General features: G+C 41.2%; 2 protein-coding genes across 6 annotated transcripts in view; both read left to right on the forward strand.

The window, feature by feature from the left end:
• The window catches only part of hdx (highly divergent homeobox), a 7,238-nt gene extending 781 nt beyond the window's left edge, over positions 1 to 6,457 (forward strand). The window contains exons 2-12 of one of the 2 annotated variants that reach the window (XM_056382670.1): positions 1 to 33; positions 672 to 833; positions 1,228 to 1,374; positions 1,707 to 2,900; positions 2,985 to 3,041; positions 3,238 to 3,384; positions 4,125 to 4,323; positions 4,467 to 4,546; positions 5,496 to 5,600; positions 5,696 to 5,818; positions 5,936 to 6,457. The exon at positions 1 to 33 is cut by the window's left edge and continues 25 nt beyond it. In XM_056382670.1, coding sequence (XP_056238645.1) covers positions 768 to 833; positions 1,228 to 1,374; positions 1,707 to 2,900; positions 2,985 to 3,041; positions 3,238 to 3,384; positions 4,125 to 4,323; positions 4,467 to 4,546; positions 5,496 to 5,600; positions 5,696 to 5,818; positions 5,936 to 6,205 — 2,388 coding nt within the window. In that variant the 5' untranslated portion in view covers positions 1 to 33; positions 672 to 767 and the 3' untranslated portion in view covers positions 6,206 to 6,457. The remainder of the gene's footprint in view (positions 34 to 671; positions 834 to 1,227; positions 1,375 to 1,706; positions 2,901 to 2,984; positions 3,042 to 3,237; positions 3,385 to 4,124; positions 4,324 to 4,466; positions 4,547 to 5,495; positions 5,601 to 5,695; positions 5,819 to 5,935) is intronic. The other variant, XM_056382669.1, reaches the window with a different exon arrangement.
• An 853-nt stretch (positions 6,458 to 7,310) lies between these two features.
• Positions 7,311 to 23,877, forward strand: rps6kal (ribosomal protein S6 kinase a, like). Of its 4 annotated transcripts, none has more exons than XM_056382674.1 (22): positions 7,311 to 7,688; positions 10,227 to 10,389; positions 10,477 to 10,593; positions 10,684 to 10,765; positions 10,892 to 10,972; positions 11,430 to 11,509; positions 12,219 to 12,352; positions 13,462 to 13,499; positions 13,817 to 13,959; positions 14,081 to 14,151; positions 14,266 to 14,354; positions 14,659 to 14,723; positions 15,217 to 15,319; positions 15,510 to 15,634; positions 16,589 to 16,711; positions 17,800 to 17,889; positions 17,978 to 18,136; positions 18,221 to 18,382; positions 18,525 to 18,601; positions 18,920 to 19,037; positions 19,347 to 19,487; positions 22,540 to 23,877. In XM_056382674.1, the coding sequence occupies exons 2-22, from the start codon at positions 10,348 to 10,350 to the stop codon at positions 22,663 to 22,665; spliced, it is 2,166 nt and encodes a 721-aa protein (XP_056238649.1). In that variant the 5' UTR covers positions 7,311 to 7,688; positions 10,227 to 10,347; the 3' UTR covers positions 22,666 to 23,877. The 4 variants fall into 4 exon arrangements, with proteins under 4 accessions (XP_056238649.1, XP_056238646.1, XP_056238647.1 ...); XM_056382671.1 differs by having other exon boundaries at positions 10,330 to 10,389; XM_056382672.1 differs by having other exon boundaries at positions 10,330 to 10,389; positions 12,246 to 12,352.
• Positions 23,878 to 24,936: the final 1,059 nt, after the last annotated feature.

Here is a 24,936-nt window from a genome sequence, read left to right on the forward strand (position 1 = left end):
CCCCTCTCTGCATAGCCTACTAACACAACACAGGTTTGTGGCGAAAGTTTCTTTGAAATCCATATTCACAATACTGTAACAACAGTGTAGAACATAGAAAAGTATGGGCTAGCTGTGTCCAAAATTTGCAAGTTACTTTACTTCGAGTATTTCTTTATTGTTTATACAAAGTTATTATTTTGAAAGCCTGTTAAAAACGAAATTACGTTAGAATTAACGAACGATTTCCAGTGGACTTTTTACTGAACCTTGCTTACGATACACAATCATGTTTTGTTTTGCCATAAAGATGGATAAAACACCTGCAATTAATTGTAGCTCTGTGTGTTTTTTCATTGACACTGATTTAAATGGTTTTCAGTGATAATAAACTATAAAGAAAATAAATAAATAGAACAATGTCTGGCTAGGCACAACATATTAGCTTGATTGATGGTGTTATTGATGTTACACAGTAGCTTTGTCATAGCTTATTGTACTTTGAGTGACAGTGTGTTGTATATTTTTCAGCTTCACAATGTTCAATGTCATTTTTTGCAAAGATTTGTAATATATGACAAAGTGTTGACTGGTTGCCTACAACATAATGAGATGGATTGTTTAATGGATTTGTTGTCTTTTTTTCTTTACACTCTTAAGCATAGTGTCTGTCTGCTTTGCTTTCTCCTCAGCCGTACTACCCTGCAGTGTGCCAGCTACACTGAGACAGGATGACTACGATCAAACTCGTGCTAACCTAGAAATATGGAGGTTTTGCTGTGATCTGCATGGCAGCCCCGTTCCCCTCCAGTAGCAGAATGGATGCGTGGCCACAAAGACGTGGCCTGCAGACTGTGAGTATATCATACATTTCATTTCAGTAGGAGATAGAAAAAGTGACATGAGATCAATTTTAAAAGAAAATTCAAAACAAGAAAACATGTACTACTGCTGTAGTTGTAATCTTGAGACTGTGACATTTTTGGGGAAAAAGCTATGTAATTTGCTAAATTAATGTTTATTACAAAGCTATACTTTTTTTGGAATTAAATTGGCAGTAAAAACTATCTTACTGTAGTTTATAATCGGAAAAAAGTAAATTGCACAAGTGTAATGAAGCTCTAAGTTCACAGTAAAAACTTTATCTCTTCAAACTGATCACCCACCCTAATCTGGAAGTGAGCTCTGATTAGTATTGAATTGTTGTGAGAGTTTTGGGGGTTCTTTATCTGTGTGGTTGTCTCTCAGATGAACCTGCGGTCAGTGTTCACCGCTGAACAGCAGAGGATCCTGGAACGTTACTATGAGAATGGGATGACCAATCAGAGCAAGGCTTGCTTCCAGCTAATACTGCAATGTGCCCAGGAGGCCAAACTGGACTTCAGCGTGGTCCGGGTAGGCCCATAAATTATCCTTGTGTGTGAATGAGTTAGAGGGACGCGGAACTCCTCAGTATGGTGTGTGTTGCATTTGTGTTTTTATGTAAGGGATGCCCATGTAATGCTGGGGCAAGTAAATGAGGCCATGAAGCTGTGGTTTATTTCCTATGAGGTCTTCATCTAGTGCAGAGGGATAACTTATTATTCTCACATTGCAGAATCTGTCCCTCTAGTGTTTTGCAGAATGTTTTAAGATAAGATAAGATATTCCTTCATTAGTCCCACAGTGGGGAAATTTGCAGTATTTTTTAAGTGATGTTACTGAGCTGATTGTTCTTCTCCCTGCAGACATGGGTTGGCAACAAAAGACGTAAACTTGCCTCCAAGGTAGACCAGAATGGAGGCGTGTCTCATTCCTTATCCAGTCACGGACTCGCTGGAGGACTACTCTCCAATCACACATTAGCTGGCGGTGCACTGTCCAATCATAGCCTGGCGGCAGGGTCATTGCTACCTGCAGAGATAGCTGCAGCGCGGAACATCCAGAATCGTGTGCACCTTCTCCCTCCATCCTCATCCTTCCCTTCTTTCTCGTCAGCATCATCCTCTCCCTCCTCTTCCTCTCCTCTCAGCAGTGGGAGCAACAACAACAACAACAACAATGATGTCATACTGACCGGGATCTACTCTCTGAACTCCGTCCCTCGCTCCCGACCAAGACCCACAGCACCCCCATCGCAATCAGACTCTGAGCTTTCTGCGCACACATCCTCATCTCTGATCAACCAGGTCCTGCAGAGCAGGAACAGCTCCACCTCCACCTCCTCACCCTTCCACTCCAAGCTGGTGTCACACTCTCAGAATCTCCCATCCCTCACATCTGCCTCAGGGCCTTTAGTCTACACTGCAGTCAGGAAGGGAACCTCATCCCTTGGAGAGGCAGGGGTAAATGCAGGAGCAGGGGTGGTACCTCACAGCTGGACTAGGCAGTACGGTACAGCGCAAACACGCCCTTGGTCCTCTTCCTCACAATCCCAGGCTCAGCTTCAGCCCAGACCTCACTCCAACCCCCAACCTCAACCACCTGCCCAGCAGAGGACGCAGGTTTCCATCCCAGTCCAAAATTCTGGTCCTTCCTCTGAACAGACACCTCGTATTCAGCAGGTCTTCACCTTGTCAGAAAAAGCTGAGGGGGACCGACTTAGACCTGGACCACCGTCTACCCGGAAGGTTCAGGAGAGTCATAGGCATGTGCCTCACCCTCTGGACACCAGTCATAACTTCTCCATCGCCATGGAGACTGGAGATGAAGCGGATGAGTGGCAAAGGGAGGAAGAATTGGCAAATATGGCTGCTCAGACGCACATCCACAGGGAGCAGACATCAGCCAGCCCAACCGAGGCTGAAATGTCTGTGGTGAGAGGAAGCCACACACCTCCTATGACTAGCTCCAGACCTACACTGCTTCACAGCAACACAACTCTTCAGGGCAGCTACTCCCTCACAGCACAGACCTCACTTACAGGGGAATCCAGCTCACAGGTAAATCAAGTTCTAGTATTGTTGTTGTTTTCCTTCAAAGTGAATTGAAAGACTCAACTTGAATGTGTCTGTCTTTGTGTGCAGACTTCAGTCGGTGTGTCTGCTGCCCCCTGGGTTATCAGCAACTCCAGAAAGAGAACAGTAAGGACTTTTTTGTCAACCTCGACAAAAGAATTTGAACATCTAAAGTAGGAAAAACATGAAATGTACCATTTTCATACCCGTATGTTCTGCTTCTGTGTGGTAGGTTATAAAGCTAGAGCTGTGATAACCTCTATCTCTGCTTTATGACCAGTGTGCATGTTGTGTAGTCAAACAGAGAGGTTTGTGTTTTCAGCTGCAGGATCGGACCCAGTTCAGTGATGGGGATCTCATCCAACTGAAGCGCTACTGGGACCGAGGCATGACCAGCCTGGGCTCAGTCTGCAGGGAAAAGATCACCGCCGCAGCAAACCAACTCAATGTAGACACTGAAATAGTCAAGGTAATCACCTCTGCAAGGTTGAAAGTTACTTCTGTATATTAATAGTGTTAAAGAAATGCAGAGAAATTGAGAAAAGTATCATCTCATTTCTGCAGTATCACTGAAACTAGAGAGCTGTTTTGTTCACTCATAAACCTCTGAGCCTTTTTCACGTGGTCTGGCTACTTGTGTATGACATTTAGTGAAAATAAGACTATTTGACTTGTATGAACTTTTTATAAGATAAAGAAAACAGGAAAGAGAAACTTTTCTAGGTCATAGAAGGTTTCTAACTCACTTACACGAAGTTGTGCAAAAGTCATGCACTTCTACTGTATATCAGGGGCACTGAAGGAATGCTGGTGAACTAAATATAGTCTCTGAGTCCTGACACACACATGACCCACTGCCATCTAACTTACTTGAATATTTAGTGCAACGAAGAAAAATCTCTGTCTACAGAGGTATACAGTTTGCTGCTGTCAGGATCATCTTCAAATCATTGAGAAATCAGCTACTTAAACATCTGCTTACAACATATTTAGATTAGGGTTACTGTGACTACATTTATACCAGATACTCACTGGTGATATGGCAAAAGAAAAGTCATTTTCAAGCATCTTTTCCTGACTACTTTCACATTTATCACATTGGATACTTTATTATGAAAAACTCATTGATATCTGTGAGCTTTAGAGTACTTTTGCTTACGCCTGTGACACTTACCCACGATGTCTTTTTTTGGGCTTTCCAATTTGCAGACATGGATCAGTAACAGACGGAGGAAGTACCGTCTGATGGGTATTGAAATCCCACCGCCTAAAGGTGGACCTGCTGTATTTACAACCTCATCCCCAGGTAATGAATCTCCACTGGCCCTCAGCCCTGACGAGGAGCGACTCAGAACGCCCGAACTGGGAGATGACTTGAATGATGGGGGATCTGTCTGCCTGTCTGAAGGTGAGACCAAAGATAGTGTACACACACACACACACACACACACACACACACACACACACACACACACACACACACACACACACATACACACATACATAGATAAAGCGTGGATCTCAGTATTAATGCAGTGTTCTTTCTTCTAGATGGCACCATTGACTCACAACACAGAGACGGAGAAGATGGAACTGATGTGTCCATTGCTGCTCCAATGGCCAATAATGTGGTACTTCATTATTCCTCTGATATTACAATAGAACCTCATTAAATTTAGCCACTTAAGAAGGTACACTGGTTGGAAAAGTGTACATACTCGAATCACAGCCCATTCAGAGCTATAAGTTCACACTAGCTTTTAACCATGGCACATTTCACTGAGTGGTCACTGGAAGTCTTCAAACCATGATTGTACGTCATTTGCAATGTATGTTAAATATTAATACTCTCTAACAATCTTGGACTATACAATTATTAATATCATAATAATTACATAGTTACAAGTAATACAAGTTTTGGATTTCATAGTTGTTTCAGTTTTAGGGGATTCTATATCAGTGTTTAGGAGGCCTGCAGTGGTGCAGAAAATCGAATGCTACAAATAAACCTGACCAATCGAGGGCATTTGTTTCAAGCATGTTACAGGCTGCCGATTTTAATCACATAGGTGACACACAGTAAGTGTAATGCATCCTCTTTGTACAGTTATGTATCTAAGTGCAGTTATTATTTTTTGTTAAAGACTGCTGAATAACTGTGGTAAATGTTCAGAATTGAGAATTGTTTTCATTTTAATCATTATTCTGCATTCTTAGTCTTACATAATACCAGGTCCAATAATCTAACCAATGTTACATTTTCATGTAATCCTGTGTTTTGAATCTGATATAAATGGCGACTGTATAAAGAGGATACACATTTTTCCTATCCAGTTTGATGTATGTTGTTGTTTTTTAATTGTTTCTATAGTTAATACTTAATAATGTCTGACTTAATTATCACTACCATTCTGTGTCCAATGATTTATTACCATGGATGATAAGCGGCTTATCACACCGTGTGTTTTATAGTTAGTATGAGCTAATTTAGTCTCATCTTTACGCCGTATTTATTTAATGGAAAACTCATCTTTTTTCATATGAAGTCATAATCAAATCTGTTTTATTGTTTTATAACAGAAGATCGAAGTAATTGGTGAGGATGAAGAAGAGGATGATGATGATGACGATGGTGAATTAGTGGCTTCAGACCTAGAGCAAATGCAGAACCTGCTGGAATTCAAGGTGAGGACACAAAAATCAGTGTATAGAAAGCATTGTAACACTATGATGTGATGCTCTGAATGAACTTTTTGCTTCTTTGAATCTTTCTCTTTCAGCACGAGGAAGTGCAGTTCTTAGAGAACGAGCTAGAGAACCAAAAACAAAAATACCTTGAGCTTGCAAGCTTCACAAAGAGCCTGCTCAACGCTGTGAGGAATAATGACCTGGAGAGACAGCAGGTACATTCACAGTCATGTTTATACAGCAGTAACATTTATTGGAATATCAACATAAAGTTAAACTCAACCGTTTTTAGACATTTCTAACCTGCGGTTTGCTGCTGTGTATGTGTTCAGGAACTCATGGCCAGTCTACCTCAGCCTTCAGACCAGGACTGGGACGCGACTGTGGAAGGAGGATGTCAGCCTGCTGACGAGTTGGCAGACATATCCTCCGACCACGACGACTCCCCGGCGGCTGGTGAGACCAGCGTCGAGCCTCTGCCGGCCCCGGCAAACGAAGAAGTCCCGCTGGTCACCATAAACGACGACGGTTCGATAACTGAAGTTACTGAGCCCTCTGCATCAGAGGAGCAAGTGCAAGAAGCAGTTACAGAACAAAAGTGACTATCTCATGTACATCAGCTCTCACACAAACACACACACTCATACAGATGTTTCCACACTCCACACAGAAGCTGGTTTCACACAAAATGGACTCTGTGGTCTTACACAAATACTTTAAACTCATGCTCCACGCCCAGTGCCTGTGGATTGATGCTTCACTATGACTGTTGGGCTGACAAATGCCTTTTTTACTGCATATCATTCGCCTTGCTCTGGACCAGTCCAGAGAGAACAATAAAAACCTCTAACTTATCTATGTGCGTGTCTTTTCTCATTTATCACTGATCATAGAGGACAGGGGGTTATATCAGCTAATAATAATTCTTAAGCTATGATACGACTTTATTCTGTCACAAATATTGACTGATTTTTATAATTACATTTGCAAACAAGAACATTTCTTTTAATTTCTGCCATCATTCTGCTCAAGTTACATGGTCGCCATCTAATTTGTTCACTCAGATGGCACTGACTGGTCTTGTTCCTCATCTTGAAGGTGAAAGATTTGAATATAAAACTGGCGTACACTTCAGCCCAAGATAATGTCCATTATGACGTATGGTGTCGTATTTAGAACAAACCAGCAGAGACTGTCCACGGTCTTGTAAATCAGGAGTAGTTGCCAATACAAAGGCATAATTGTGTTTTCAGTTTTGAAGTTGAAAAGTAACCAGTGACAAGCACAAATAAATGTAGGCATGTAGTATATGCATTACCTCACCAAACAAAGACTTTGTGCTCGTGGGTGGGAGAGCGACAGAGCTGCAGAAAAAGTGGATGAGCGTTAAGCCTCTTATTTCCACTTGGACTAGGGATGGACAGGCTTATGAAACAGTGGCTTTAAAACATTCAACTTACACCCGTAAGATCAGAGGCTTAGATTTATGGCTCACCACAAGAGGAGACTGTTTTTCTCCCTAATTTTACCCTGCCTCAATCATAAATTTAACTTCTTGTCTGTTACAATGGCACTGACTATTTCAGTCGAAAGCAAATGTGCCATCACCCGGATGCATGTATGTCACTCACAGCATGTCATGCAACATCATGCCCACCCACCCCCCAGCGCCACCACGTCCTGCTCTCTCACTCCTCTCTCTCTCTATCTCGAGATCCGCTGCTTTGGTTTGGACGGGGGAAATCCTTAACTGAATTGCGTCATAAATACGTCAATAAAGTCTCATTCACTGACGATCAGGTACCACGGTAGCCGCCATATTCGCATCTATGGCAGGGTAGCGGTGCTCTCGGCGAGCTTATGGTCCAGTCATCAGCATCGGCTATTCCCCGCACCGACCCCCCGATCCCATCCTGATCCCATCCCGCAGCCGCACAGCTTGCGTCTGATCATCAAAGCAGAACAGCCGGACTTCCACAGAGGGGAAGCCATGCAACGTGGAGCGGGGGTCTAGGCGGACTATGATGCCTTAGACTTAGAGAGGAATCCTGGCACAAGATGGAGGTAAACAGCGTTAGTAGTGAGGTGAGTTGACAAATGCGTGTTTTGCATATTAATTTGCTTAACGCTGGTTTTGGTTTGTGCTGTCCCGTTAAGTTAGCTTGCCCTGCGAGGCTGGGTAGAGCTTAAATTCGCGTCACGACCTGCAGCGCACCGTGATGCATGCTAACACGCTAGCTAATGCTAACAGCTGGTTAGGTGTTTATTTTTGTTGCACTGCCCGGCTCTATTAGTTTGATAGCTGCTTGTCCGGGCTTTCTCCGCTGGCCAGTATTCCGCAGAGAGGGCGGGCTCTTTATCCTATGACAAATGGCCTCCTCTTGGCTTTTGTTGCTATTTACACTTCTCAAGAGGACTTTGCTTCATAGCTAGCTTAGCGTGTATAGCATTAGCACGTAGTTAGCTTGCTAGCTGACAGCTTGCAGGCTTGAAAGTTGGAGACAAGTTTCTTTTTTGTTCAGCCTCCACCGTCTAGTTAATGAAGAGCTGATAAGCGTCGTCTGGCAAAGGACTCATGTATCCATAATAAGGTAATCAAATATTTCAGTTACGTTAAATTTAGTCAAACTTAAACTCTAGCTGGGTAAAATTTGGTCAGACGTCTACACAACTGAGGGCTGGCTTGTCACAGTACAAGTGATGCTGTTATTAGCCATAACTTCAGTTTGTAAGCTACGTAGTAACTTATAATTTGACAAAACTATTCATCTACACAGCTGGTAGTGTATTAACTACATTAGTAAAGTGAAGTAATGAATATATATCACCACTAGATACAAACATACAGGCTCAAATACAACACCATGGAGCTCTTACTGGAATATAAACTAATGTATTAATCAAAGGCTAACTCACCACCTTCAGACCTTTAGTGAAACCAGTGATACTTTTAAAGACTTGTCAAAATGTTGTCTTGTGACAACTGTGGAAAGGTTCAGTGTGCTTTTGCACGGGCCCCATGGTGAGGTGTTTTTTTTTATTTTTTATTTGTGTGCAGCTAAACCAATCTGACATCCTAAACCTCTCCATCTCTGAGATTCTTTGCAGTCTTTCACACCTACAGTCCAAACTGTGTGTCTGACTGCCGTGACTGTTTTAAAGCCAGCAGAGAGCTGTTGCACCATACAATTCTGACCTGGTCTATTCTTTGTTGAACTGAACTCTCTTCTTGTTATACTTCTGGAGAACTGTGCCACTGGATTCTTTATATTTTTGCCAATCTGTTGAAGGACCTCAATTAATGTGAGCGGCATGGTAATACTGAACAATAAACACTATTATGCTCTTATGCTCTTAATATTGGTCTTTGAAAAAATATTGTTTAATCTTTTTCCGCAAATAAGCACTTTAATCTAGTGTTCACTGAATGCTGCACGTTTGAAAGCTGCCAAGATAACAGAAGCACAGAAGTAAACATCAAGCTTAAGCACTTAAACTGGGCTTGCGGTGGTGCTGGCTGCATAATCTACTTTGTATAAGTTTTTAACTTTGAAGATGATGTTTAATCAAAGCCTTGTACGCCAGTATCAGTAGCTTGTGAGATGATGTTGTGTATGGCTGTCAGACATCTTTTCAAAAGGCTGAAAAAGACTCGCCTGGTTGTGCTGTGAGTGTAGGCTGCACTCTGTTACAAGCCACGATGAGCCACAGCAAAGGTGGGAGTGAAAATATATGTGTGAATTATGACACAAGCACTGCCCTGGCTTTGGCTTGCCTAGATGTTAATACTTCACAGATGCACCAAGGCTTACATTTTGATAATTGTCTGTGTTATGTCTTGCTTTGGAGTGTATATCTTGACTGCTTTGAATGTTTATGTTTTTAATGTTATTATATCGCACTAAGATATCGGAAAGTGGTTTGTTGGCCTCTGTTCTGTGGATGTACATGAGTGTATGGTGGTGGCTCCACCCACTGAGTGGGCTTGCGTAGTGCTATGACTCATCCCCCCTCTTCAGAGGCTTGATGGAATTCAACGCACACAAACACACTGGACTGAATACATCATGCAGGCTGAGCTTCAGCACAGAACTGAAATGTGCAGACCTGGATAATGTTATAGTGGTCAGTTTATTGTCAGATTTACTTGAGATATCTGACATTCCTCTGCTGACAATATCATTACAGTGTTTGGCTATTTAAATAAACAGAAGAGAGCTATAAGACAGGTTCCTGAATGTGGCTCTGATTAGAACAAAGCATGCCTTTCTGTGGTCATTTAAAAAGCATCTTGCCATCGCTATCAGCCAATCCCCAAAAGAACCAGACCCTAGTTTGTCCTCAAGAGGCTGAATGCTGACTGCAGCCCTAGCAAACATCAGCCTCGCAGAGCCAGTCAGACATGTTGTTTTTGCCATGGCTGGGGATTAAGCTAGAATGCTAATAATGAGGGGCTTTATAGGGACAGGATGAGAGCTGGACAGCTGGACGGGCTTAAAGTATGGACTCCATACTGTTTGACAACAAACAGAGCTTCAGTTGGAGAAGTGAAAGCGCACTGTTATTGCATGTGACTCATCGATTTCATCTGTTGAATCTTCCATCATACATGTGGGCGTGCAGCAGCTGCAGTCATAGTCCTGCTCAGCTGAAAACAAGGATGAACAAGCTTTGTGGAAGTCTCTACTGTTGCCGACTCCTCTGAAATTTGTGGGTTTGACTGCAGGTCAATGGACATCAGATCATGGACGAGCCCATGGAGGAGGGAGAATCTTTCTCACACTGTGTAAGTAATGATTGGCTTGAGATCTGTGCATGTTTGCACACACCTGCAATATTGCGTGGTGGTCTCATACTGATACTGTTTGTGTAGGATGACGGGACATATAAGGAGATTCCTATCACCCACCATGTGAAAGAGGGCTGTGAGAAAGCTGATCCATCTCAGTTTGAACTGCTCAAAGTCCTCGGCCAGGGCTCTTTTGGCAAGGTGAGGAAACGCAGCACACACCAATCCAGTGTTTTCGTCAGTGCGATCGTAGGCGTTTGTATCTCTCTAAAATTTCTCTCGCTCTCTCAGGTATTTCTTGTCAGGAAGATTGTGGGTCCAGATGCTGGTCAGTTATATGCAATGAAAGTTCTAAAAAAGGCATCTTTGAAAGGTAACGCAACTTTGTTTTTGAATATACATCCACACAAAACACCACCGTGCCAGTCACCCACTGTCTTCCGTCCTAAGCGTTGAATTTCTCTCTCATGCTGTCCCCCTCCCTGTTTTATCTCTCCAGTCAGGGACAGAGTTCGCACTAAAATGGAAAGAGACATTTTAGTGGAAGTCAATCATCCCTTCATAGTGAAATTGCACTACGGTAAGAGAAACACTGGGATTTATGTAGTATGCAGATGATTTTTTATATATATATATAAAAGCGATATTATATGCAATCGTGCAGATTTGTTCGTCTTCATGTTCCAATCAGAAACATAATTGCTTACATCACGATATTTTGAGTGTTATTACACAGTTATCATCAGTTATTTACAGTTACTGAACAGGACTTAGCCCCACTTATTATATTTCAGTTTTTAACAGACAAGATCTCCACAATAGACATAAAAACAATGAAACAAGGGATCAAGCTAATGTCTACTTTTATTCTGATATCCTATCAGTATCATCAGTGTTAACATCAGCAAGCTGTAGCTGTTCTGAGTAGGTTACAGTGTTTACATGTACCAACTTGTAGCCCAAACATGTGAATATTATGTTAAATTAAGAATATTTTTTCGCTTGTGGATAAATGATTTGTTTCCTTGTCTTCTCAGCCTTTCAGACAGAAGGGAAACTGTATTTAATACTGGACTTTCTCAGGGGAGGGGATGTATTCACTCGCTTATCCAAAGAGGTAAGCTGACGTTCTGTTGCCTGACATCTCATTATACTTTTAGCTTATTTGTACCTTTTTCTGTCTGTTATTTTGTTCTCCCTGAAAAGAAAAGTACAGCTTGTTCCTTTCATTCAGGAATTTATTGATCTTTTTTTACCCCAAGTGTTTTTAAACATATTTGTGAAAATCAGAACTAACATATGCATCAAAGTTCGTTTATAAACCCTCAGGAATAGTTCAAATGACAGCTACAAATGGAACAGGTGCAAATTTATCATGCAAGAGTATTTTATTTATTTTATAAGAGCGTAAGTACAGCCAAGTCATTTGTCTCTCCTGTTTTCTGTTTGCTTTTTATTCAAATTGTGACTTAAATTCCTCATGGAAACACGAGTGCTTCTCTTGGAATCCTTATTCGCTTTTGGATCATCAGTGGCTTGTCAGTTAGAGGCTCAGATCAGCTCTTTTCAAATGCTTTCAGGGAACTCAGACAATGTGTGATTGTTCTCTAGACAAACCTTGTGTTGAAAGCTTGTCTCAGAACCAAAGCGATAGCTGCTGGCAATGTCAAATCAACAGCTTGCTGAATCATGTAACCTATTTGAAATGTTGATATTGTGACAATAATAATATTCTGTTTTCTCTGTTTGTGGTAACTGAAGCTTCATACTGAAGTCATGTTTTTTTTTCCTTTTGCTGCTGAATTTCTCTTCTCTTCTGAGTTCAGAGAGTAAATGTGTCCAGTTCTTATCAGGTTATGTTTACAGAGGAAGATGTGAAATTCTACCTTGCAGAGCTGGCCCTGGCCCTCGACCACCTGCACAACCTGGGCATAGTTTACAGAGATCTCAAGCCAGAGAAGTATGAATCCTAGACCTCACCTCCACCTTTTGACCTTTCACACTCTAAGCCAGCACCACGCCCACGTCACCCCCTTATACAGAAAGAACCTGCACAGCTGTAGTTTGCTTTTGGTTCATTACAAACGTGTTCTCACAAGTATAAAACCACTGGTGATGTTTGTCTGTTTGGCTCTGACCATCATCACCTGCCATGTTTTCAAAACACCATGCTGTCCTCTGGTCTACTCATAACAACAGTAGGTAGAGCTGGTTAAAAGACATTACTTATTGTTTCTTACTGATGATAATTAACATTTAAAATGTTAAATGTTTCTATCATTTTTTTATTTAGAGATTATTTTTGAATCTTCAAGACAATTATATTCAGCCCCCTCCTTTATCACACCGACTATGATGAAATAGTGAATGATTAAGATGAGTTTTATACTGTATGTGTGCAGTTTTCAAAGACCAAAAAGTAAAATTATCATGGCGTTATATGAATTCTGCCATAAGATAATTTACATATCACTTATATGTAAATTCTTACAATATAAATGTAGGTTTACAAGACGATATCAAGAGAAATTTAATTGTTTTTCAACAAATGTTAGCTGACAGGACTTACTTTGTACTTTGATTTCCACAAATTACTTTTCATTTCTTCATTGCTGAAGTCAAAGTTAAAAGTTGATTTGTTTGAGCCTTTGACTGTTCTTAAGACACAAAGATCAGGGAGTAAACACCTCCATTTACACCTTATCCCTCTACCTGTGCCTGCCAAGCCATATCTGCCGATAACTTCACTAAGCATGTACACACACATCCACACACATATCAGCTGTCACATTGTTCACTTTTGTCCACCTGAATGAGTCCACAGTCTTTGACCAGATGTGTTCCGTGTGGCTTTGAATCCAGTGCTCTGATCTGTCGAATTTTGTACTTGAAACTTTGAAAAATCCTCAACTCCAGAATAAGACCCAAAACCCTTCAGTGTTCAAATCTTAGAGCAGAGTTGATTCAAGTGGAAAACAAAGGAATGAGATGATTTAAATACTGCCACTGTAGTATTGCTAACTCATGTTTGAAACTCACCTCTGTGGAAACACTGTTTGTGTCTTTCAGCATCTTACTTGATGAAGCTGGACACATAAAGTTAACAGGTAAGTTTGTAACTAATGCATGCTAAATTACTGTAATACAAATGTAATGTTTGGCTTTTTTCATTCTAAAGTGTAACTGAATAGTTTGATGTATTTAATAACCTGTAATTAAACTGTCTCATATTAAATTTGTATTTTTGACATTAGATAATAGATTTATGACCCCTTTTCTGTCCTTAGACTGACTTTCCTCAGTAGCTATTTTTATGTGTCTTTTAAAAGAATAATTATTCTGGATGGTGTAATTACTGGATGAGGCTGTGACTGTTCAGTCAACTGTGTAACTCACCACATTGCTTTGCATTGCTGTTGTCAAGACTTTGGCTTGAGTAAAGAGTCAGTAGATGCTGATAAGAAGGCGTATTCCTTCTGTGGTACGGTGGAGTATATGGCCCCTGAGGTGGTCAACAGGAGAGGACACACACAGAGTGCAGACTGGTGGTCTCTGGGAGTACTTATGGTACACAAGTTCAAACAAATTTACACACACACTGGCTCATCTTTTTTTGCTTTGACATTAATATGAAGTGATTAGAAAACAGTCGTGTTGATTATCCTTTTCTTTCCCTGTGTATTTACAGTTTGAGATGCTAACAGGGACATTACCATTCCAAGGGAAAGACCGCAATGAGACCATGAATATGATTCTCAAGTGAGTCGATATGTACTGCATGATTGGGGCACTCCAAGCTTAAGGCTTAATATGTACATGAAGTGATGATTCCTTACAATCCATATTGACCTTTTGCTGTTCTCTCCTTCCCAGAGCTAAGTTGGGAATGCCCCAGTTCCTCAGTTTGGAAGCCCAGAGTTTGCTGAGAATGCTGTTTAAACGTAACCCTGCTAACAGACTAGGTAAGATACATTACAGCTGTGTGTGTGTGTGTGTGTGTGTGTGTGTGTGTGTGTGTGTGTGCGTGCGTGTGTGTGTGCGCGTGTGCGTGTGTGTGTGTGTGTACCTGTTGGCATGAAAGAAAATGTGGTGCGCTGATCCTCACATTGCACCACTCGCTTAGCTTGAGCTTGTTAACATGTTGGCATCCACTTAAATCACATGCTGAACACCACCGAGAGGAGAATGTGTGAATGTGTTGATCCTCTGAAAACAATGAAGACGAGCATGCCAGGTTAACTGAACCAGAGTGATCTGTGTCTATAGGGGCCGGGCCCGATGGAGTGGAGGAGATCAAACGCCACGCTTTCTTTTCCACCATCGACTGGAATGTGAGCACACACACACTCTCACACACGCCCACACACACCTCTCCCTCTCATTTCTCACAGACCGACACATACACGTACATGTAACTCTCCCAGCTTCTGTTGAGGATTCACACCTAGCAAACGGTTGGCTTGGTGACTTCTGGCCATCAGTCTTGGCCATGCCAGCTATGAGTGAGAGTGTGTGTGTGTGTGTGTGTGTGTGTGTGTGTGTGTGTGTGTGTGTGTGTGTGTGTGTGTGTGAGTGTGAGTGTGTGTGTGTCTGGGCAGAAGGCCAGCTCTCACTGTGCGTGCACTAATAGCCCTGTGTGAGTGTTTAAGAGCCAGCAGGATGCTATTGGCTGGACCGAGCTGTAGAGAGATTGGAGGGGGTTAATCTGGGAGGGGTCTTGGCTTCTCTTCCACACAAGTTCACACACTCCAAACAGCCTGTGGTGGGGTTTGCTTTCTAATATGTGTGTGTGTGTGTGTGTGTGTGTACCTGAATTTTCTTCAGAAACTGTACAGGAGAGAGCTCCAGCCCCCATTCAAGCCTGCAGCAGGAAAACCAGATGACACGTTCTGCTTCGACCCAGAGTTCACCGCTAAAACACCTAAAGGTAAATCAACACCTACACACACACAAACACACGCATACACACATGTTCTGTTCACATGTTCTTCAGCTTAAAAGCAACAGCCGCTCCTGCAGCCATGGAAACTGCAACTGAGCCCTGACTACAACTCCAAAGTTTAGTGGGTGTTTGTTTGTTCATCTGTCTATATTATGAATTATCTTTGTATATTTAGACTCCCCAGGTATCCCGCCCAGCGCTAACGCCCACCAGCTCTTCAAAGGCTTCAGTTTTGTTGCTCCAACCCCTATGGATGAGAACAAGAGCTCCCCACTGCTCAGCATACTCCCTATAGTTCAGGTGAACACGCATTATCTATACTTTGTATGTGCCCTCTATCACAATTTACACAGGTTAATTATTACCACATTAACTAACGTACATTTTTTTCTCCTCATCTTTTGAATGAACTTAATTGCACATACTTAAAGTTAAAGATTAATTCCATTAATCTCAAATAGTCTTCATGTTTTTGCCCTTTTGCAACATGATGCTGATTAGAAATGTCAACCGCTTTATTGTGGAGTTTTACTCACTGTTGAAAGTGAGTTAACACTGTAGTTAGCACATCTGTAAATGTGAATGAACAATTATCACAACATTATAACTTTAATAATCCCTTTAGTGCTTTTCTAGCAGTGCTGAAACACATCCCTTCTGAGTCGACTGGTTGCTAACGTTCTGAAGAATCAGTAGATTTTCTTTCGTTTTGACAATATTCACAGCATCACTGCAAAACTAAAGTCTAGTTCTGTACAGTGAAGTGAGAATGGGATCAGGAATTTAGAGAAGTTTATGTGCAAAATTATCCAGAATTATCCTTTTAATGGTTGTTGTGTTCCACTGCAGACTGACACCACACACACTGTCCTCTACAAACACTCAGTACAAACACACATTCTCAAGTTGCTTTAAGAACAGAATTTTTTGCTGTGGTGCAATATGTGAATAGGGAGCCATATCTGTAATGACAGTTTGATTGCTGATTATGTATTAACATTATCACTTTAATTCCACTCCGGTATATTTGTGAGTGTGTGTTAAAACAAGCGGATGTGGGATCTCTGACGTACAACACACTTTGTTGACCTGTATGGACCAGCCAAGGATTGTTGTGGCATGTGGTAAATTATGTCACATGAGAATAATGTTGAGACATGGTTGGAGAAGGACAGAAGTGTCTGTCTTTAATGAAACACACTGTAATGCATTTTATTAATGGAAAAGTAACAGTTCAAATCTGGTTGTTTCCAGATGCACGGGGGCTCAGCCAAGTTCTCTGATCTGTACGAGCTGCAGGAAGACATAGGGGTCGGCTCTTACTCCATTTGTAAACGCTGTGTACACCGAGTCTCTGCCATGGACTATGCTGTGAAGGTAACCAGATACAAAAACAATTGTATTTACTGGTTTAATTAATTTTAATTGTAAATTAAAACCTTCTCAACATCCAGTGTTGGAGCATCAATAACAAAGTTAAGCCAGCAGTTCTTTTTTTTTTTTTTTTTTTTTATCTTTCTGTCCTGCTTCACACACACACAGTTACATGCAGTTGCACCCTTTTAAAGACCCAGTAAATGTATGATGTGGTCTAATGAAGGTTAAAATACTGTGCATTTATAATATAAGACTTTTTTTCAACTATATGATTAGTTTCAATAACTTTCAATGTCAGACTCTGACTGAAATGAGCCGTATCCTCGTTTGTTTGAGGTTCAAACACTTACATTTTGTGAAGCACCAAGTCAGTAAAATTTGAGCTTTCAGAAAATTGAGAGAATCCCAGTTGTAGTTAAGACTTTGATGTAGACGTGAACACTGCTTACAAGTCGGAAACTGGTAATTAGACAAACGCTGATTTGACATGAAAGCGCGGTAAATTGCTTTGCTCAAAAGCACATCAGCAGAGGATAATAAGGAATGAGCAAGCACACTGCTGCCCTACATGTAAGACATCTAATCTCCCTAACTGTTATACATATTACGTATGTTGTTAATGTCGTATCAAACAATACTCGCAATGCAACTGAGTAACTTTGTTACCACTACACTCTATATATTATTTCAGCTTTAACAAAGCACCATGACTTTTTTTTTCTAAGGGAACTGAATCACTAACTGAATTAAATTTGACGGTTATAGTGAGGATGTGCAGTTTTCATGTATTACTGTCTCTAGAATGTGGGTTCATATAGGAGGTTTCTAAACCTTGGTGTATGTGAAACTGCTGGAAATGAAGTGCTCATGTTGAATGTGATTAGTGATACTGATACACCAGGAGAGGGCAGCACAAGTTCACCTTCTGAGCCCATATTTCAGCAACATCTCCAAACTTTGTTAGGGCAATGAGTTGCTGTAAATAAATATCTGAGATTGTTTAGATTTTTAAATACACAGTAGGATGATTTTTTGTTTGACTCAGTCAGTACATCAACTACTGTTATCTGTGTTTCCACTTGCTGCAGATTATAGACAAAAGTAAGAGGGACCCCTCTGAAGAGATCGAGATCCTGATGCGATACGGACAGCATCCCAACATCATCACTCTGAAAGACGTCAGTAACATTTGTGTGAGCTTTCAAAAATAAGGCATGAAGGAGTTTGTCAACATAGTGACAGGTTGCCTTTGTATCTGTGTGTCAGGTGTATGATGAGGGCAGGTATGTTTACGTGGTGACGGAGCTGATGAAGGGAGGAGAGCTGCTGGATAAGATCCTCAGGCAGAAGTTTTTCTCAGAGAGAGAGGCCAGTGCCGTGCTCTACACCATCACCAAGACTGTTGACTACCTCCACTGCCAAGGGGTGAGGAAACACTTCTGCACAAGTACAAGCAAAAGCGAAATTCAAAGATCCCTTTTCTTAATATTTTCTTGTTCTTCTCCACAGGTGGTACACCGAGACCTGAAGCCCAGTAACATCCTGTATATGGATGACTCGGGGAATCCTGACTCTATCAGGATCTGTGACTTTGGATTCGCCAAGCAGCTTCGGGGGGGCAACGGCCTCCTCCTCACCCCCTGTTACACCGCCAACTTTGTGGCACCAGAGGTGAGAGAGGAAAAATGATAGAAACCAAAAGTAAACAAGAGGTTGTCACGTGGAAGATACAATTCAGAGATGGAAAAAGATATACAACAGCACAAAGGACAAGTCCCTGATGGTGCGTCTTTCTTTGTTTGTGTGTGTCTAGGTACTAATGCGTCAAGGTTATGATGCAGCCTGTGATATATGGAGTCTTGGAGTTCTACTGTATACAATGCTGGCAGGGTAAGGCTGCACTCAGAAGCAACTGATGGGTAATTTGGCTTAAGTGTGGGTGGGAATGATTAATCGTGAAGTTTCCAAATTTCTTAGTCAGTCTGATGCCTTGCAAAGATGGAGCTCAAAATAGGGGTGACACATTAGTGCTCTTGTTACTTACTTCTCTTGTGCTGTTGATGTTATTATGGACATTTAGCCTTCACAGACTGCAGTGGATGAAACTTTCCCCACCCCCCTCCCACTACAATTTCCGATAGTTGTATTCATGAATGTGATTGATGTGATTATGTGTTTCTCTAACCTCTCCTTTTACCTCCCCGTCAGGTACACGCCGTTTGCTAATGGGCCAAACGACACACCTGAGGAGATTCTACTCCGAATAGGTTCTGGAAAGTTCTCTTTGACAGGTGGTAACTGGGATACTGTATCAGACACCTCAAAGGTACGCACACAGACACTGTCGCCTCACACTGGTGGTGCGTGTTTGAAGTGAATTTTCAAAGTCTAATACTAATTAATTAATTTTTATGAAGAACTTTGCACACTTGTTTTTGAAAGTGCTTCATAAACTGGATGGATGTTGTAAAACTGAACAGATGATTGAACAACAAAGATACGTGTGTGTGTTGAGACACATTCAGTTACCAATGAAAAATGAGCAAGTCCTGTCTATAGAACCACATTAAATAAATAAACCATTATAGTTTATATAGTTTACAGACCTTTATACTCTGTGTTTTGTATGTTCCAGGACCTGCTGTCCCATATGCTCCATGTGGACCCTCACCAGCGATACACAGCAGAGCAGGTTCTAAAGCATTCCTGGATCACCTGCAGAGATGCGCTCCCACACTTCCAGCTCACACGCCATGATGCACCACACCTCGTCAAGGTAAGCGTATATCCTGCTAACTTACAGACTGAAACACGCAGAACCATTTGTTACCATGTGGGAGAATTTAAAGGTTAGTAGCACCTCGATGTATGTGCTGGCCTTAAGGGCAATGATACTTTACTCTGCGTTTCTCAGCTTAGATGTAAACCATCCCACACACCAGAAGAGGGTCAAAATGCCTCTACCTGATGACATACCCTGTCAGTGTCTGTGTAATGATTCATCCACCTCTGATCTCAGCTATTACTAAGACCAGACTCAACACAGCAGATGTGTCCATTCTTTTCTCTTATCTTGCTGCTTGACCTGGTCAGATGCTTCCTTCAAATCAAACTCATGAGGTCATTATTTTCAACATGGGAAGACGAGCACCTAATAACCTTAAAGTTCAAGTAGTTTAAGTAGTGGGAACACTGTTGCTGGGCAACTGACACCAAAAATGGGCGTTGGATTGTTCACTTTTTAAAAATGGTGACTCATTTTCGTTTGTGTGCGTATGTGCTGTTTTTATTTGTTGTTATATTCCAACATGGAAAGAGGAAGAGTTCATGACAAAACTGCATCAAAAAAAGAAAGGACAATTCAATTGGAGCCAATATAAAAACATAAGCACACATCACATTAACATACCTTTCCACTTATAAAGCCACGTTACATTCTGGTGTTTTCTCCCAGACAGTTATTCTCAGCCCCCCTCCAGAGAGTGAGGTTGTCTAGGGAGCATCCGTTACCGATTGCTTGTACCACCCAAGTTGACCTCTCTTTATCTCTGGGAGCTGCAGCTGTATACAGAGGCACTGTCAAACTGCTGAACCCTTCACCGAGTCATGCAGAGAGAGGTCAGCCACCCTGCACGGGAATCTGCTTCTATCTCTGATCTTGTTCTTTCAGATACAACCCAAAGCCTGTGATCATAGGTGAAGGTTGGAATAAAGATCAACAGTAAATTGAGAGCTTCAGTTTGTGACTCAGTTCCCTCTTCACCACCTTTAACAACCTGAGTCTCAAATCTTCCTTGGTGCCATTATATAGGTCAATCCATGTACATGTTCTGTATAGATGTTTATTCATGTACCGTACCAGCTGACAGGGCAGACTCCTGTCTTAATTCTGGCTTTGGTTAACCATAACCAGTCATAGAAATACCTTGATTGTTCAAGGCAGAGATTCAGCTAGAGATTAGAAAAGATCTTGGCCCACACCACACGTTCCTGTAGAGTTCTCCTGCAGTGAAAAACCTGTTCCACCTCACCCACACACTCCTCTGTTATTTCTGAGGCCTGGCAGCAAGAGGAATGTCACTATCAAGTCTATGGAACAATTTTAATGCCTGTGTTGTGACATTGCACGTTTCCAGGGGATAGGATGACCCTGGTCGGGAACAGTGTTCAGTTCTTACATCTAAGAAAAGCTCTATTGATAGTTGTGGGTTTATTAAAAGATTTTCAGCATCCAGAAAGATCGATGGTTCAGTGGACTCGCACTGGTTCCATTAAACTTTACTTTTCGATCAGCAAAACAATGACTGTAGATTGTTTTTCCACTCTTCAGTCCCAATTTTAGCGTTGATGAGTGTTGACTCACTCTTAGTCATGAATCCCTCTTCTGTCAGCAATCTATTCCTGCTCTTCTCCCCTCTCCCACATGTGAGTCAAGACCTGACAAATGGTTTATACTGAAGTGCCCCCCTGGACACCTCTGCTGTCATGAGGTGTTATTTGCGCACATGTGGCGTCTTTGTTAGTCTCTTCCTGGAAGTCCCATCAATGTGGCACCTTATCTGTCGAGACTTCTACTGACTACGTCAAGCATGTATCTTTGTATTTTTTTATTTTTTTTTATAGACATTTATGCCTTTTTATTAGACCATGAGGAGATGACAGGAAATGTGTGGAGAGAGAGATGTTGCGATTACACGATCGGCCTCTTAAGCCCCACACCACTAGGATGCCTCCAGAGCATGTATCTTATTAATTGTAACTGAACCTCTTTGAACTTGACGGCCTGCAATGTTGCCTTTAGTCGTTGCTTGGAAGTTTGATTATGTAAGAAATGTTTCTGCTTTTTAAGTTGTATCTGCACTTGTTCAAAGCCCTTCACTGTGATGAGTCTTAATGCTGCTCCCACTCTGCAGATTTAAAAAAAAAAAAAAATGCATGACATGTTTCGGATTCATCTATAGATAGGTGGGTGGTTCTAGCATAAACAAATGTAACATAAAACAGTGTTGAATGAGCTGGACTTTGAAGTAACTCACCCAGAATCTGTTTAACCCATCAAGTAGAACTGGAACAATTAGTTGATTAATTGACTGAATTGACTGTCAATCAACAGAAAATCGCAGCTATAGATCAGTCGCTTTGAGTCATTTTCAAGCCAAATGCTGAATATCTTCTGGTTCCAGCCCCTCAGATATGGTTTGAAGATTTACTGCTTTTTTTTGTGTCACTATACTGAATATATTTGAGATTTGTACTGTTGGTCACACAAAGCATAAAAATTTGAATATGTTACCTGGGGCTTTGGAAAATTTGATTGACATGTTTCTCTATTTTCTTCTATTTATTTGAGGAAATAATCAGTAAATTAGTCCCAAATTAAATTAATTGTCAGTTGCACCACAGATTTGTTCATTAGCATGAGCTGATCTGCCTCCCGCTAAACAGGCACATCAACAAGCCGGTAATGTAGAGATATTGTAGTTGGAGAGCTATATCTATTTTAAGGAAATATTATTTCTAGGAGAGAAAATTTCTGAATTAATTATCAACTATCAACCTGCATGTAGTCTGAGGTCCTCAGACAGAAACTTGTTGGTAGTTTTACAGTTTTTCACATATTCTTACATTGCTTATTTGTGTCTCTGTCTCACTTTATTTATTTATTTTAGAGTAATTGGTCTGCATGCGTTTGTTGTTGTTTTTGTTATTTTCTCCTTGTGAAGCAATTGGTAATCTCGGATTTTAATAAGTGCTATATAAATAGACTTTATTATTATTACTATCATTAAAAGTTAAATCCAAGTGTCCATGTTGTCGTCATTTTCCAGGGAGCCATGGCGGCCACCTATTCAGCGCTAAGCCAGAAAACAAGTCAGCCGGTGTTGGAGCCCGTGGCAGCGTCCAGTCTAGCGCAGAGACGCAGCATGAAGAAGCTCACATCGACAGACATGTAGACACACACACACACACACACACACACACACACACACACACACACACACACACACACACACACACACCACTCATCCTCCAGTTTTGACCTCACTCTCAGTCGGACTCTCATACGCAAACGCAGATGCGTGCGCACTCACACAGACCGAAGTCCTGGCCAGTCAGACCTACTGTCTCCCTTTTTAACCTATTTATTTGACACACCCGACATATGCACTCACACCCACCTGACATGCACGCACACACTGGACGAGGTTGCATTGTGAAGAAGTCAGCTGAAGAGGAAGAGGGGAAACTCACATATCTGTTACTGCTGGGGAGACAGACTTGTATTTATTTCCACAGCTTTCATATGCACTTGCCCTCCTCGCCTTTCATTCTTTCTTCCTCGTGTGGGGAAGAAACGCACCAGCTGATGTTCTCCTTCACTGTGATTGGCTGATTCAAAGCTGCTTCGGTAAACTGTGCCCCCCCACTGCTCTTCATCTGTGCTCTGCCATCCTCTTCCTCCTCCTCAGTTCTCTCTCCTTCCCTTGTTTGCTTTTGCTCTCTTAACTTCTTTTCTTTAAAGTGAAGTTATGGTTTATGTGTGAGAGTGTTGGAGATAATATTGACTGAGAGACACTGTAAGACTGTTTGCGCTGAAAAATAAAAAGATATGATTCTGCTTGTGGCAGATTAAAACGTCCCTCAGGATCAATATCATCTGCCAGCACTTTTGGTAACATAAATGCATGTATGGACACAACCTGTATTTCTTTTCCCCTAAAATTCACCATCTGACTCACGTTATTTTGTGATGCTAACAATGTATCAAAAGAGGTAAAATAAGCTGCAGATGGACAAAAGCTATGTCTATAGTTCGAAGGTGAAACAATGTGGTAACGATTCTAGTTTGCAAAAAATATATAAATATAAATATATATATCTATATATAGATATATAGATATATATATGTAAAATGAAGATTATGAAGATGAAGAGCATGTGGGGGAGCTGTGGGGATTTCTCTGGGGGGGACGGGACGCACCCCGTCAAACCAGAGAGGCTGAAATAAAAAAAATAAATAAATAAAAAAAAATTTCCATGGATATCTCTTCAAAAAGACATTGTGGAAATTGTATGATATTGTATTTATTTCATTTGATTTTTAAGATTCTATTTTTCTTTCAAGTTCTGTATATATTGACATTAAAGATCATTATTGACATGCATTGACTGGTCTGCGCTGGTTTGTTCTGCCAAAAATACACCTCACACTTCTGTCTGTCATTCATGATAAATTGAAAATGCTAATTTAAGATGACAACAAGGCAACAGGCAACTTTTGCAGAATAATTAGAGCCTGACCATTAGTTAAACATCTTATGTTATGTTACAGGATAACACAGGGTGTCCATCCATTTTTGTGGAGGTAGGGTGTGGTATCTCTGTTTTACTTTCTAAAAGAGAAAAACTTTGAAATGTTTCTGACTTACATTGTCAAGTATCTTATGGATGAATGCTAATGTTAGCTGGTTTCTAACTTTATCCAGTTTATACATTTAGCTAGCTATCTGAGGTTAGCTAGCTGATGGCACGCCCTTTCATTTCCAGTGTTAGCTTGTCATTTAATTACCCAGATAAAATGTCATATGTGATCTAATGTTAGCAAACACTGGTGCTCAGTCATGAGCAGTGAAACAATGGAGGATTAGTTGTTGTAGAGATATGTTTTGACATCAATATAGAGTTTCTATTTCATGTTCGTAGTCTTTTGTGTGTCTGGTGGCTTAGTTAGTCTTTTACCTGTTTGGCTGGACCACAACAGTGGGGGCCGGCTCTCAATTGGCGACTGACTGACTGACTGAGTGATCATATTTCTAACATTGGTCAGCCAAATGCCACGTGAGAGGAAATATCCTATTTGAAAGTTGTTGTTAAACAATCAAGATAATGTAACACCTGTAACACTTAAGTTCACTGAAGCAAGCATCTGCACTGCACTGGGTTCCCTTTCACCCAGAAGAAAAAGTTGAGCCATGACTTGCTGTGTTCATTGTTGTCTGTTTTCTGTTTTCTTTTCAGTCAGAGTCAGAGATGGATGTGTTAACAACCTTGGTAAATTAAAGCTGCAGGAATAGATTCTTCACACTGACGAATTGTCATCTTATCAAGGTAGTAAGGTCAGTATGTTTGCTGACAGATCCAGAAGACACAGAGCAACACCATCATTCATTTGGAGTCATGTTTCTGGCCACCTGACAAATGTAAGTTGTATGTTACATTTACTC

Source organism: Seriola aureovittata, chromosome 8 (assembly GCF_021018895.1).
Source record: "Seriola aureovittata isolate HTS-2021-v1 ecotype China chromosome 8, ASM2101889v1, whole genome shotgun sequence".
Classification (NCBI taxonomy): Eukaryota; Metazoa; Chordata; class Actinopteri; order Carangiformes; family Carangidae; genus Seriola; species Seriola aureovittata.